Source organism: Triticum dicoccoides, chromosome 4A, assembly GCF_002162155.2.
Source record: "Triticum dicoccoides isolate Atlit2015 ecotype Zavitan chromosome 4A, WEW_v2.0, whole genome shotgun sequence".
Lineage (NCBI taxonomy): Eukaryota > Viridiplantae > Streptophyta > Magnoliopsida > Poales > Poaceae > Triticum > Triticum dicoccoides.
In genome coordinates this window covers 186413547-186429319 of record NC_041386.1, presented here as the reverse complement: position 1 = coordinate 186429319, position 15773 = coordinate 186413547, and the positions used below count along the sequence as shown (strand labels likewise).

At 42.7% G+C, this 15773-nt stretch overlaps 1 protein-coding gene across 1 annotated transcript; it reads left to right on the top strand.

Annotated features, from left to right (window-relative positions):
- Positions 1-272: 272 nt before the first annotated feature.
- Positions 273-1805, top strand: LOC119288833 (WRKY DNA-binding transcription factor 70-like). Its single transcript, XM_037568363.1, has 3 exons — positions 273-658; positions 815-916; positions 1059-1805. Exons 1-3 carry the CDS (start codon positions 363-365, stop codon positions 1567-1569), a joined length of 909 nt encoding a protein of 302 aa, XP_037424260.1. The 5' UTR covers positions 273-362; the 3' UTR covers positions 1570-1805.
- Positions 1806-15773: the final 13968 nt, after the last annotated feature.

Here is a 15773-nt window from a genome sequence, read left to right as displayed (position 1 = left end):
TTGATTCGAGTATCTACCATGGTCGCCCGGTCGTCGGGACCCACTCCCTTGATGATAACCCCCCAGTTCGTGTGCCTTTGATTATAAGCCCCGACCCCACATGTCAGTGACATTGGGGGGTTATCATCAATTATTCCTGCTTCCATGCAGCTTCCTCCTCCGTCCGTCCTCACTGCTTTCAACATTTTCCTTGCTATACTTTTCCTCCCGCCCGATAAGAATGGGAGTGGCAAGCAAACACCTCAACTTAATTAATTAGAGAACCCCTTCACCCTACCTGCGCCTACGCTAAAGCTTATAGCGGTGAACGCTGCACAGTAGCTAGCGGGGTATTACTAGTGGTGTAGCACTGCTGTAGTTGCATGGCATCTTCGGGCAGCGCGGGGAGAGACGTGCCGGCGGCGAGGGCGGCCGCGGCGGTGAACGACCTGATCGAGGCGCGCGAGGGGGCGACGAGGCTCAAGGGCATGCTGCAGGAGCAGTCGTCGGAGTTGACAGAGCTGATGGACGGGATGCTCAACAAGCTGTCCAGCGCTCTGTCGGCGTTGGACACCGGCTGCACGGCCGGAGCGTCCGCGTCCGGGTCGGCCGATGGGGTGATCAGGGCGAGGGCGGAGAGCTCCACCGGGAGGACGAGGAAACGCAGCTTCAGCAGAAGGTTAAAAATCGAACTCTCCTCAAGAGCACACGGTCGATCTGAACAGTGTGTTGTGCTGATTAACTTCTTTTCTTTGGCAAAAGCCAGCCGAGTTCCTTGTGATCGATGCTCATTTTGATTAGTTTCCTCATCAACTTTGCTACCTTTATATGGCAGATTAGAAGGCTTCTCTGGCAAGCGAGATACTGACACGCTGGTTGATGGTCACATATGGCGGAAGTATGGGCAGAAAGAAATCCAAAACTCAACTCATCCGAGGTACGTACACTTGTTTTGTTTCTGAAAGAAGCACTAAAACTATAATAGCTAGCACGATTTCTCTTTGCGCACGCTCGCACTGATTTGCGATGGAAACTGGAGGAAATTAAATCATGAGCTTCGTTATGGTTTGATCTTTCAGGAGCTATTACAGGTGTACGCACAAATCAGACCAAGGCTGCAACGCCAAGAGGCAAGCCCAGATCTGCGAGACCCATCCAATCAAGTACGACATCACGTACTACGGCGAGCACACCTGCAAGCCTCCCTCCAATACCCCAATGATCATTGTCGCTGCGAGCGACGACCGTGCAGAAAACCTCGTCAGTTTTGCCCCGACGTTTCCTCATTTGGCCCCGGGCACTACTCAGCCGTCCTCCTCGTGGTGCACCAGCGTTGACGACGTGTTCAGCTCCTCGTCCGATCCATTCTTGCAGGCGGACGAGCTCGCCGACTTCGTGGGATCGGCCGGGAGGACGTCCTCGATGGTGGGGTCGGTGCCGGACCACAGCGGGAGTGGGATAGGCGACATGGCGGGAGGCGGCCAGGGTGGCGGCACGGGCAGTTTCCCGTCGTCGCCGAGCAGCCTCGGGTTCGTGGTGGGCTCTCTGGGCAGCATCGGAGATGACGATTTTTTCCTGTTCGATCCATGACAAGGGATTGAATCTTTTTTTTTCCGGTGGTTCCATCCATCACTTCACTTGCATGCAAGCATGCATGCATTGCATATGGCATCCCGTGCATCATGCATGCATGCGCATAGTGTGCTTGCGCATGAATCTAACCAGTGTGCAACTGTATTTTTTAGATAGTACTCCGTAATAACCAGTGCACAACTGATATTCTGTAGATTACAAAAGGCTTGTAAAGATCAGCATATGTATACGTACGCCAAGCTGTGTGTTTGTGCAGGAATCTGTTATAGATCGCCAAATCGAGTAATGATAACAGCGCCAGTTTACCCAAGATACTAGATCCGGACTTTGTAGTTTCCAAGCGCCAGTTTACCCAAGATGTTGATGTATGAGATACAGTGGAATATTGATATTTACATTTGAATTGTTGAACAAATATGTTTCTGCACAAACATAAAGAGATAAAGGTAAAAATAAATATATTGTCACTAAACTAAAATTAAATTGGCAAAATCAATAAACCATATATATTTTACTTCATATAGTACATGTCCATCAATAAACCAAAAAGTAATTGGTTCAATATGTTGATATCTCACAAAATAACTATTTTTGCTGTAAATCATATCAAAATTTCATATTAGGTGAATAAATGATCCAAATTTTAAATCTGCAAAAAATAATTAAAATAAAATAAGACAATTAATTAATTATTTGTTTCGCTCAAAAAGGTGAGTTGGGTTTTGCTTGAACTCTTCATATAGTCTACAAATAGCTATAGCTATTCTTTTAAGAACATCTATAGCCTCTATAGCCATTTTACTCGCAAAAAAACATCTATAACTATTTTAGGTGAATAAATAACTAACTAATAAATTAAAAAAATAAGGGAATTGGATGGAATGAGGCTTACCTCAACATGCAACCATGCAAGGAAAAATACCCACCACCACATGCAGCCATGCATGAAAAAATATTATTCATTACATTACTCTACTTATATTCAATAAATATTTTACCAATATACATAATCAAATTAACAAGTCATATGTATTTATAAAAATCACATGTTGTTAATCTAATTTGTTTTATTCCACGCTATCAAATATCATTGAAATATATTAAACCGACAAAGGTATCATCTAGTCAATGAAAAGATACATGTTGAGAGATCGGGGAGGGTGTTGGGGAACGTTGCATGGGAAACAAAAAATTTCCTACGCTCACCAAGATCAATTTAGGAGATGACCATCTACGAGAGGAGAGATTGGATCTACATACCCTTGTAGATCGCTAAGCGGAAGCATTAAGAAACGCGGTTGATGTAGTCGGACGTCTTCGCGATCCAATCACGATCCGTCCCACGAACTCCGATCGAAGTGCCAAAGGACGGCACCTCCGCGTTCAACACACGTACGGTTTGATGACGCCTTCACCTCCTCGATCCAGCGAGCGATGGTGAAGTAGTAGCTCGAGTCCTCCGGCATCATGGCGGCATGATGGCAGCGGTGGTGGTGGAATCTTAGCAGAGCTTCGCTAAGCACTACGGATAGGAAGAGGGCTACGAGGGAGAGGAAGGGCAGCATCGTGGCGTGGAGATGTGCTCATGGGGGTGCGGCTGCCCTCTCTCTATCTCTCTATATATAGGGGGAAGGGAGGAGGAGTGGCACCCTAGATCCCATCTAGGGGGCGATGGCCAAGGCAGATGGGGGCGCCCCGCTTCTCCTAGTTACGTGGGAAAGGGTGAGGGCGCGCACAGCCCCTTAGTGGGCTAGTTTGCCCCCTCCCCTTGGCCCATGAGGCCCCCCAACACTTGTCGGGAGCCCCCGAAACCCCTTTTGGTCATGCTGGTCATCACCCGGTACCCCCGGAACAATTCTGGACTCCAATACACTTCGCCCAATATATCAATCTTCACCTCCGCGCCATTCCGGAGTTCTTTTTCACACATGGGATCTCATCCGGGACTCCGAACAACCTTAGGTAACCACCATAATGACTCAACTATACTTATATCATCACCAAATTCAAAGTGCAACTATCCCTGGGTGGTTTTGGTAATTCCTAATAACATATAGCTCATTGAGCTAATGCTATTCCAAGATAAATATTTCAGGAAAGCTAAATGTTTGGCATGGCATGGATTAGAAAGTGGACCCTTCAAAATGCTGAGGACAAAGGATTGGCTCAAGCTCAAAGCACAAGACTCTATATTTTCTATTTTAGTGATCCAAGATCACATTGAGTCTATAGGAAAAGCCAATACTATTAAGAAGGGATGAGGTGTTGCTTAATGAGAATCGTGCTCAAAATGCTTAGTGGTATGCTCCAAAACCCTCCACTACTTTCTCACTTCCACATATGTCCTAAACCAAAAAGTCCAACTCGGCCCCACCGAAGTGTCTCATCCGGAGCCACCGAGTTTAGTTGACATAGCCACTGCCAGAAACCCTAATCAATTCGGTCTCACCGATAGGGATCTCGGTCTCACCGAGATGGGGTTGCAAACTCTCTGTTTCCCTTCGTAACGTTTTCGTCTAACCGAGATGAGCGATCGGTCCCACCGAGATTGCAATGCAAACTCTCTATTTCCTTTTCGTAACGTTTTGGTCCAACCGAAGAGCGAATCGGTCCCACCGAGTTTCCCAGACCAACTCTCCGTTTGGCTATTACCAAAATCGGTCTCACCAAGTTTGTGTAGTCGGTCTCACCGAGATTACGTTATGCCCTAACCCTAATGACATTGGTCCCACCGAGTTGACATGTCGGTCCCATCGAGAATCCTAACGTTCACATTTGAAGAGGACTTCTGACTCTGAACGAGGAAGGCAGCAGGAGCACTCCAAGCAATCTGCCAAAGGCTGCTACTAGAACGAGGAAGAAGAGGACCTTTGAAGATGAAGACTATGTGGCTGTTGAAGATGAAGCCACTTCAAAGAAGAAAGTGCTGAAGAAAGAGTAGGGCTCACCTGTTACGTCAAGCCCGGGTTGCACAAGAAGGCACCAGCAAAGAGAGTCCCCATATCTAAAGCCAGAGCATCCACTGCTGAAACCTCCAAGCCATCTGAAGAGGCAGTGGGAGAAGGCAAGAAAAGGAAGGAAAGGGTCAAGAAGACCACTGCCAAAGTGCTTGGCAGATCATCAATTATGAGATATGATGATGAAGAGGAAGAGGATGCTGCACCAGCACCCAAAGATGAAAATCTCATGGGAGATGCGATAAGATCATGGGCTGCTCCATCTAAGCCCAAAACTGCTCCCAAGAAAGCTGCTCCAGCTCCAAAACCAAAACCCAAGAGGAGCACTAGGAACATCCCTGCTGAGGAGAAGAACAAGGCCCCAATGCCTCAAGCTGCTGAAGAAGAAGAGGAAGATGATTTTGTTATTTTGAGGAAGTTGAAGCCAAAGATCCCTGACCACGCTGATGCTCACCCAGTTGCCGAAAACATGAAAACCAGGAAGGATGCAGGATTGAGACTATGGAGACAGTCTGATCCATATTCTATTAGGAGAAGAACTGCTGTGGACTACATGTTTCACACCAAGGAACAACAAGATTTCTATGAGACAATGTTGCTTGACAAGAAGCCCATTGTGTGTGATATGATATGGGTTGACTGGGAATTCATCAAGGAGAATGAGGATCACTTCCCTGGAGTACTTGATAGCTTTAAGGCGTGTGGAGTTGATGAGTTTGTGGCTCAGAAGTTCACCAAGTGGAATGATGAGCTCATTATGCAATTTTACTCTACTACACACTTCTATCCAGATGGAAGGATTGTGTGGATGTCTAAGGGTACTAGGTACCAATTTACAATTTAAGAATGGTCCAAACTTATAAATGCTCCCGAGGAACATGAGGATGACTTGGACATTTATGCAGAGAAGAAGAAAGACCACAACTCTATGGCCAATATGTACAAGGAGATCCCAGATGCTGCCTTGGATACACATAAGGTTGGATCTGTCCATTACCTGTTGTCTGGTCTGCCAACAATCAACTGGATATTAAGGCACACTCTGCTACCCAAGTTAGGTGATCACAAGATGATCAGAGGACATGCTATAAACTTGCTGCACATATTTGATGTCCCACAGAAGTTCAAGGTCATGAGTCTGATTGTGGAAACAATCAAGAGGACTGCAGCTGATCAGAAGAGAAGTTGTGGGTATGCCCCACATATTCAGGAGCTCATTAACTCAAAAATGGGCACATGCACATATCTTTTGGACAAGGAGCACCTGCCCATCTATCCTGAATTTGAAGACAGCACTGTGGTGATGGATGAAAATGAACCATCTTCAGCTCAAGCACATGAGAAGAGAGAGAAGGCAAGGGTAGAAAAGGCTGCAAAGATGCCAACTGTTGAGGAGGCATACCAGGTATTCTTGAAGACCAAGCAAGACCAGCTTGGATATCTGATCCAATCCACCCTGAGGATTGAGAAGGGCTTGGCCACCCTAACCAAGAACCAGGAGAGCCTGGAGAGGATTGTTGAGCAAAAGTTCTATGATCTAGATATCAAGGTAACTGAGATCCAATCTGCAGTTGAGCAGCTATAGGAGGAAGTAGAGGAGAGGAAGGGCAAGTCCACTACTGATACTTTCAAGCGAGTGCCACGAGGTCCAAGGTCTGCTGCAGTGCTTGTGATAGATACTCGAGTTTCAATGTCAGCACCAGCAACCACAGCTTCAGTGCCACCTCCAGCACCCACTCCATCTGCTCCAACTACTTCACCGGAAGCTTTCGTCCTTGGAGTCCTATCTACTCCACCTCCTGAAGATCAAGCCTGAGAGTCGTTTTAGCACTATGCATTTTCAAACTTTTTTGGTAACTTGTTGCCAAAGGGGGAGAAAATGTATAGATCATAGGCTTTGAGAGAGAGAGTGTTGGTTTTTATCTCTCTTTGCACTTATTTGGTTTGGTTTGAAACTTTATTGCGTGCTTGCGTGATACTACTTTGTGTCCTTGTGAGATACTTACTTGGTCAAGTGTTTGATCATATGCTACCCTTAATGCTTGTTGGATAATGCTATCTTTCATATCCTACTATGGTCATTCACTTTGCTTGGTGATGAGTGCATGTCTTTAATCTCTATCATTTTGAGCGCTCCACCAAGATGTATGTGACATGGAAGAGTAACTCATGATCCTAATAGATTGTGCATTTGCATTCAAAAGCAAATCTTAAATAATGCAAAATTTTAGGGGGAGCTCTTGCTTATCACAAACTTCTCAAAGCGACGATGTTTTTTTTCAATCTCATTTATCATTTGTCGAAGCTTTGATCTATATGTTGTCATCAATTACCAAAAAGGGGGAGATTGAAAGTGCAACTATCCCTGGGTGGTTTTGGTAATTCCTAACAACATATAGCTCATTGAGCTAATGCTATTCCAAGATAAATATTTCAGGAAAGCTAAATGTTCGGCATGGCATGGATTAGAAAGTGGACCCTTCAAAATGCTGAGGACAAAGGATTGGCGCAAGCTCAAAGCACAAGACTCTACATTTTCTATTTTAGTGATCCAAGATCACATTGAGTTATAGGAAAAGCCAATACTATTAAGAAGGGATGAGGTGTTGCTTAATGAGAATTGTGCTCAGAATGCTTAGTGGTATGCTCCAAAACCCTCCACTACTTTCTCACTTCCACATATGTCCTAAACCAAAAAGTCCAACTCGGCCCCACCGAAGTTTGTCATCCGGAGCCACCGAGTTTAGTTGACATAGCCACTGCAGAAACCCTAATCAATTCGGTCTCATCGATAGGGATCTCTGTCTCACCGAGATTGGGTTGCAAACTCTCTGTTTCCCTTCGTAATGTTTTGGTCTAACCGAGATGAGCGATCGGTCCCACCGAGATTGCAATGCAAACTCTCTGTTTCCTTTTTGTAACGTTTCGGTCCAACCGAAAGAGCGTATCGGTCCCACCGAGTTTGCCAGACCAACTCTCTGTTTGGTTATTACCAAAATCGGTCTCACCGAGTTTGTGTAGTCGGTCTCATCGAGATTACGTCATGCCCTAACCCTAATGACATCGGTCCTACCGAGTTGACATGTCGGTCCCACCGAGAATCCTAACATTCACATTTTGAACTAAATCGGTCCCATCGAGTTTAATGATCCGCTCCCACCGAGTTTGGTGATTTGTGTGTAATGGTTAGATTTTGTGTGGAGGCTATATATACCCCTCCACCCACTCTTCATTCATGGAGAGAGCCATTAGAATATGCCTACACTTCCAATACACATTTTCTGAGAGAGAGAACCACCTACACTTGTGTTGAGGTCAAGATATTCCATTCCAACCACATAAATGTTGATCTCTAGCCTTCCCCAAGTTGCTTTCCACTCAAATCCTCTTTCTACATTATCCAATCCTATGAGAGAGAGTTGAGTGTTGGGGATACTATCATTTGAAGCACAAGAGCAAGGAGTTCATCATAAACACACCATTTGTTACTTCTTGGTGAGTGGTGTCTCCTAGATTGGCTAGGTGTCACTTGGGAGCCTCTGACAAGATTGTGGAGTTGAACTAAGGAGTTTGTAAGGGCAAGGAGATCGCCTACTTCGTGAAGATCTACCCTAGTGAGGCAAGTCCTTCGTGGGCGATGGCCGTGGTGGGATAGACAAGGTTGCTTCTTCGTGGACCCTTCGTGGGTGGAGCCCTCCACGGACTCACGCGACCGTTACCCTTCGTGGGTTGAAGTCTCCATCAACGTGGATGTACGATAGCACCACCTATCGGAACCACACCAAAAATCTCCGTGTCAACATTGTGTTTGCTCCCTCAAACTCATCCCTTTACCTTCATATGCTATTGTTTTACATTCCGCTGCTATACTCTTAGAATTGCATGTGTAGGTTGATTACTTGTTTGTACTAAGCTGCTAAAATCTGCCAAGAATTAAAATTGGGAAAAGGCTAGATTTTTATTTGGTCAAGCACTCTAATCACCGCCCCCCTCTAGACATACTTCTGATCCTACAAGTGGTATAAGAGATTTGGTCTCCATTATCTATGATTTCCATAGCTTTTGATGGTCATAGCCTTGGTTTCACAACCTAGGAGAGTATGGCGTCTAGCGAGGGAAATTACCACCGTAGAGGTCCTTACTTTGATGGTACTAATTTTGCTACTTGGAAGCATAATATGAAAATGCATATTCTTGGACATAACCCCGTCGTTTGGGCGATTGTGTGTGTTGGCTTGCAAGGTGAATTCTTTGATGGGAGAGAACCGAACCGTGAAGCTACCGCAGAAGAGTTGAAGATGCTACAATACAATGCTCAAGCTTGTGATATTCTCTTCAACGGATTGTGCCCCGAAGAATTCAACAAAATCAGCCGTCTTGAGAATGCAAAGGAAATTTGGGATACTTTGATTGATATGCATGAAGGCACCGACTCCGTCAAAGAATCCAAATTGGATGTGCTTCAAAGTCAACTTGACAAGTTCAAAATGAAGGATGGTGAAGGTGTCGCTGAAATGTACTCTAGGCTTGCTCTCATCACAAATGAGATTGCCGGCTTAGGAAGTGAAGAGATGACCGACAAATTCATCATCAAGAAGATCCTAAGAGCCTTGGATGAAAAATATGATACCGTGTGCACATTGATCCAAATGATGCCCAACTACAAAGATCTCAAGCCAACGGAAGTCATTGGAAGAATTGTTGCTCATGAGATGTCACTCAAGGACAAGGAGGAGCCTCACAACAAGTCAAGTGGTGCTTACAAAGCCTCATGTGACACTCCCACATCTTCAAGTGAGAAACAAATCTTCAATGAAGAATTGAGCTTAATGGTGAAGAACTTCAACAAGTTCTACAAGAAAGAAGCAAAGTAAGAAATTCCAAGTCAAGGTCCTACAATGACAAAAGATCTTCTAGTCGTGAGCGTAATTGCTATAATTGTGGAATACCCGGACACTACTCCAATGAGTGTACGACCCCCTACAAAAGAAGAGAAGATTCTCCCAAAAGAAGGAGTAAAAGAGAAGAATCACCACCAAGAGAAAGGAGGAGTAGAGATGATCGTTATGAACGGAGACCCTCTCGGAGAAGCAAGGATTCGGAAAGAAAAGAAAAGTCATCAAGGAGCTATACAAAAAGAATACATCAAGCTCATGTTGGTGAATGGGTATCCGGCTCTGACTCCGACGATCACTCCGAAAGAAGTTATCACTCCGACTCTGATTATACCCAAGATGGAGGTGTTGCCGGACAAGCACTTGTGACAACCAACTCCTATGACATATTTGACTCACCAAATGAAGGAATTGGGATATGCTTCATGGCTAAAGGTCCAAAGGTAACACACCCCGAGTATGTTGATTTCAATAGTGATGAAGATGATTTGCTAGGAGATGATGATTTACTTGTTGACAACTCTAGTGATGAAAACTATGATGAGCATGCTATTAATCATGATAATCAAGATAAAACGAATGATGATGATAAGAAGGAGATTGAGCGTATAACTAAAGAACTAAACACTCTTAAGTTAGCTCATGAAACTACCTTGGAAAATCATCGAGAACTTTTAAAGACTCGTGATAAGCTACACTATGAAAAGCTCAACCTTGAGCAAGAGCATGCGTTTTTAAAGGCAATCAATGATGATCTTTGCAAGAAAAGTTCTTCTTACATTTCCAAGAATTTACTCTTGTCTACTTACATGCCACAAGTTAAATCTAACAATAAGAGCAAGAAAGATTCTTCATCTAGTAGTAACAATAATCATGCTAAATCCAACATTGTTGCTTCTAGTAGTTCTCTTGATTCAACTAATGATTCTCTTAGCCAAGTTACACTTGAGCAAGAAAATAGCTTATTGAAGGGAATCATAGAGAAAGGTGTTTACAAGAGTCTTGCCGGAAGTAAGCAATTTGAGGAAATTGTGCGCAAGCAAGGAAGACACCGGAAGAATCAAGGTGTTGGTTTTGAACGAAAGTTCAATGCCAATGGAGTTGAGTGGGAAGAAGATCAATACCCCAAGACGAAGTTTGTTCCTCGACAAGAGAAGTATGATCCTACTTCTTTCAAAGGAACACAAGCTCAAGATGATCTTCCACCACAAGACCACCTAGATGGGAGGAGAGTTCCCCCTCTGGTCCATGGTCTCTGCTACTTCTTGAGCTTGCATTGGGTTTTCCCTTGAATAGGAAAGGGTGATGCAGCAACGTAGAGGTAAGTATTTCCCTCAGTTTGAGAACCAAGGTATCAATCCAGTAGGAGATAACGCGCAAGTCACCGAATACCTACACAAACAATCAAACAACTTGCACCCAACACGATAAAGGTGTTGTCAATCCCTTCATGGTTACTTGCAAAGGTGAGATCTGATGGAGATAGATAAACGATAAAGTAAATATTTTTGGTATTATTGGTTTATAGATCGGAAAGTAAAAGATTTAAAAAAGAGTAAATTGGAAACTAATATTGTAGATCGGAAACTTATATGATGGAAAATAGACCCGGGGTCCGTAGGTTTCACTAGAGGCTTCTCTCACGATAGCAAATAATACGGTGGGTGAACAAATTACTGCCGAGCAATCGATAGAAAAGTGCAAAGTTATGACGATATCTAAGGCAATGATCATGAATATAGGCATCACGTCTGTGTCAAGTAGACCGAGACGATTCTGCGTCTACTACTATTACTCCACACATCGACCGCTGCTACCTCTTGAGCACTGCGTTGGTTTTCCCCGAAGAGGAAGGGATGATGCAGCATAGTAGCGTAAGTATTTCCCTCGGTTTTTTGAGAACCAAGGTATCAATCCAGTAGGAGGCTACGCGCGAGTCTCTCGTACCTACACAAAACAAATAAATCCTCGCAACCAACGCGATAAGGGGTTGTCAATCCCTACACGGCCACTTACGAGAGTGAGATCTGATAGATATGATAAGATAAGATTTTTGGTATTTTTATGATAAAGATGCAAATTAAAATAAAAGCAAAGTAAAAAGCAAAGGAAATTACTAAGTATTGGAAGATTAATATGATGAAGATAGACCCGGGGGCCATAGGTTTCACTAGTGGCTTCTCTCAAGAGCATAAGTATTCTACGGTGGGTGAACGAATTACTGTTGAGCAATTGACAGAATTGAGCATAGTTATGAGAATATCTAGGTATGATCATGTATATAGGCATCACGTCCGAGACAAGTAGACCGACTCCTGCCTGCATCTACTACTATTACTCCACTCATCGACCGCTATCCAGCATGCATCTAGAGTATTAAGTTAATGAAAACAGACTAACGCCTTAAGCAAGATGACATGATGTAGAGGGATAAACTCGTGCAATATGATGATAACCCCATCTCGTTATCCTCGATGGCAATAATACAATACGTGCCTTGCTGCCCCTATTGTCACTGGGAAAGGACACCGCAAGATTGAACCCAAAGCTAAGCACTTCTCCCATTGCAAGAAAGATCAATCTAGTAGGCCAAACCAAACTGATAATTCAAAGAGACTTGCAAAGATAACCAATCATACATAAAAGAATTCAGAGAAGATTCAAATATTATTCATAGATAGACTTGATCATAAACCCACAATTCATCGGTCTCAACAAACACACCGCAAAAAGAAGATTACATCGAATAGATCTCCACAAGAGAGGGGGAGAACATTGTATTGAGATCCAAAAAGAGAGAAGAAGCCATCTAGCTAATAACTATGGACCCGTAGGTCTGAGGTGAACTACTCACACTTCATCAGAGGGGCTATGGTGATTATGTAGAAGCCCTCCGTGATCGATGCCCCCTCCGGCGGAGCTCCGGAACAGGCCCCGAGATGGGATCTCGTGGATACAAAAAGTTGCAGCGGTGGAGTTAGGGTTTTGGCTCCATATCTGATCGTTTGGGGGTACGTAGATATATATAGGAGGAAGGAGTATGTCGGTGGAGCAACAGGGGACCCACGAGGGTGGAGAGCGCGCCTAGGGGGGGGGGGGGTAGGCGCGCCCCCTACCTCGTGGCCTCCTCTTTTGTGTCTTGACGTAGGGTCCAAGTCTCTTGGATCATGTTCGGTGAGAAAATCACGTTCCTTTTCTTCGAAACCCTAAAATAGGCAAAAAAAAGCAATTCTGGGTTGGGCCTCCGGTTAATAGGTTAGTCCCAAAGATAATATAAAAGTGGATAATAAAGCCCAATAATGTCCAAAACAGTAGATAATATAGCATGGAGCAATCAAAAATTATAGATGCGTTGGAGACGTATCAAGCATCCCCAAGCTTAATTCCTACTCGTCCTCGAGTAGGTAAATGATAAAAACAGAATTTTTTATGTGGAGTGCTACTTGGCATAATTTTAATGTAATTCTTATTAATTGTGGTATGAATATTCAGATCCAAAATATTCAAGATAAAATTTCAATATTGACATGAAAATAATAATACTTCAAGCATACTAACAAAGCAATCATGTCTTCTCAAAATAGCATGGCCAAAGAAAGTTATCCCTACAAAATCATATAGTCTGGCCATGCTCCATCTTCACCACACAAAATATTTAAATCATGCACAATCCCGATGACAAGCCAAGCAATTGTTTCATACTTTTGGTGTTCTCAAACTTTTTCAATCTTCACACAATACATGAGCGTGAGCCATGGACATAGCACTATAAGTGGAATAGAATGGTGGTTGTGGAGAAGACAAAAACGGAGAAGATAGTCTCACATCAATAGGCGTATCAATGGGCTGTGGATATGCCCATCAATAGATTCAATGTCAGTGAGTAGGGATTTCCATGCAACGGATGCACTAGAGCTATAAGTATATGAAAGCTCAACAAAAGAAACTAAGTGGGTGTGCATCCAACTTGCTTGCTCATGAAGACCTAGGGCAATTTGAGGAAGCCCATCATTGGAATATACAAGCCAAGTTCTATAATGAAAAATTCCCACTAGTATATGAAAGTGATAACATAGGAGACTCTCTATCATGAATATCATGGTGCTACTTTGAAGCACAAGTGTGGTAAAAGGATAGTAACATTGTCCCTTCTCTCTTTTTCTCTCATTTTTTTATTTGGGCCTTTTCTCTTTTTTTATGGCCTCTTTTATTTCCTTTTTTTATTTTTCGTCCGGAGTCTTATCCCGACTTGTGGGGGAATCATAGTCTCCATCATCCTTTCCTCACTATGACAATGCTCTAATAATGATGATCATCACACTTTTATTTTCTTACAACTCAAAAAATTACAAATCGATACTTAGAACAAAATATGACTATATGAATGCCTCCGGCGGTGTACCGGGATATGCAATGAATCAGGAGTGACATGTATGAAAGAATTATGAATGATGGCTTTGCCACAAATACGATGTCAACTATATGATCATGCTATGCAATATGACAATGATGGAGTGTGTCATAATAAACAGAACGATGGAAAGTTGCATGGCAATATATCTCGGAATGGCTATGGAAATGCCATAATAGGTAGGTATGATGGCTGTTTTGATGAAGGTATATGGTGGGTGTATGATACCGGCGAAAGCTGCGCGGTATTAGGGAGGCTAGCAAAGGTGGAAGGGTGAGAAAAGTGCGTATAATCCATGGACTCAACATTAGTCATAAAGAACTCATATACTTATTGCAAAAATCTACAAGTTATCAAAGAAAAGTATTACGCGCATGCTCCTAGGGGGATAGATTGGTAGGAAAAGACCATCGCTCGTCCCCGACCGCCACTCATAAGGAATACAATCAAAAAATAAATCATGCTCCGACTTCATCACATAACGGTTCACCATACGTGCATGCTACGGGAATTACAAACTTTAACACAAGTATTTCTCAAATTCACAACTACTCAACTAGCATAACTCTAATATCACCATCTTCATATCTCAAAACAATTATCAAGCATCAAACTTCTCATAGCATTCAACACACTCATAAGAAAGTTCTTTTAGTATTCTTGAATTCCAAGCATATTAGGATTATTTAAGAAAATTACCATGCTATTTAAGACTCTAAAAATAATCTAAGTGAAGCATGAGAGACCAATAGATTCTATAAAACAAATGCACCACCGTGCTCTAAAATATATAAGTGAAGTACTAGAGCAAAACTATATAACTCAAATGATATAAGTGAAGCACATAGAGTATTCTAACAAATTCCAAATCATGTATGGCTATCTTAAAAGGTGTGTACAGCAAGGATGATTATGGTAAAGTAAAAAGAAAAGACTCAAATCATACAAGACGCTCCAAGCAAAACACATATCTGTGGTGAATAAAAATATAGCTCCAAGTAAAGTTACCGATAGATGTAGACGAAAAGAGGGGATGCCTTCCGGGGCATCCCCAAGCTTTGGCTTTTAGGTGTCCTTAGATTATCTTGGGGGTGCCATGGGCATACCCAAGCTTAGGCTCTTGCCACTCCTTGTTCCATAATCCATCAAATCTTTACCCAAAACTTGAAAACTTCACAACACAAAACTTAAAGTAGAAAATCTCGTGAGCTCCGTTAGCGAAAGAAAATAAAAAACCACTTCAAGGTACTGTAATGAATTCATTATTTATTTATATTGGTGTTAAACCTACTGTATTCCAACTTCTCTATGGTTTATAAACTATTTTACTAACCATAGATTCATCAAAATAAGCAAACAACACACGAAAACAGAATCTGTCAAAAACAGAACAGTCTGTAGTAATCTGTAGCTAGCACAAGATCTGGAACCCCAAAAATTCTAAAATAAATTTCTGGACGAGAGGAATTTATCTATTAATCATCTTCAAAAAGAATTAACTAAATAGCACTTTTCAAATAAAAATGAAAGCAGTTCTCGTGAGCGCTAAAGTTTCTGTTTTTTACAGCAAGATTAACAAGACTTTCCCCAAGTCTTCCCAACGGTTCTACTTGGCACAAACACTACTCTTTACCTAATAATAAAGCAAATTGGATTTCTTTCGTCCGACATGGCATTTTTCTGAAAAGTCCCTCTATTTTAGAGAATTCAACCCGCAGTCCTGTTTTAAATTAAAACGAATCGTTATTTTCGTATTTTACACAAAAGTCCCTGCGTTTTCTTGAAATCAACCCGTCGTCCGGATATAAGTCACACCCGAACCGTTATTTTACATTTTTTGAAAAACCCCCTGATATTTTAGGTAATTCATCCGTGGATCATATTTAAGTCAAACAAATGCTTTTTAAAATCATCCATATCTTTTAAACCGTAACTCCG

Excerpts from the sequence above, each read along its gene's own strand:
- LOC119288833 (XM_037568363.1), top strand. The coding sequence starts at position 363 with ATGGCATCTTCGGGCAGCGCGGGGAGAGACGTGCCGGCGGCGAGGGCG. Across the intron at positions 659-814 it reads AAACGCAGCTTCAGCAGAAG|ATTAGAAGGCTTCTCTGGCA; the intron begins GTTAAAAATCGA and ends TTTATATGGCAG. Across the intron at positions 917-1,058 it reads CAAAACTCAACTCATCCGAG|GAGCTATTACAGGTGTACGC; the intron begins GTACGTACACTT and ends TTGATCTTTCAG.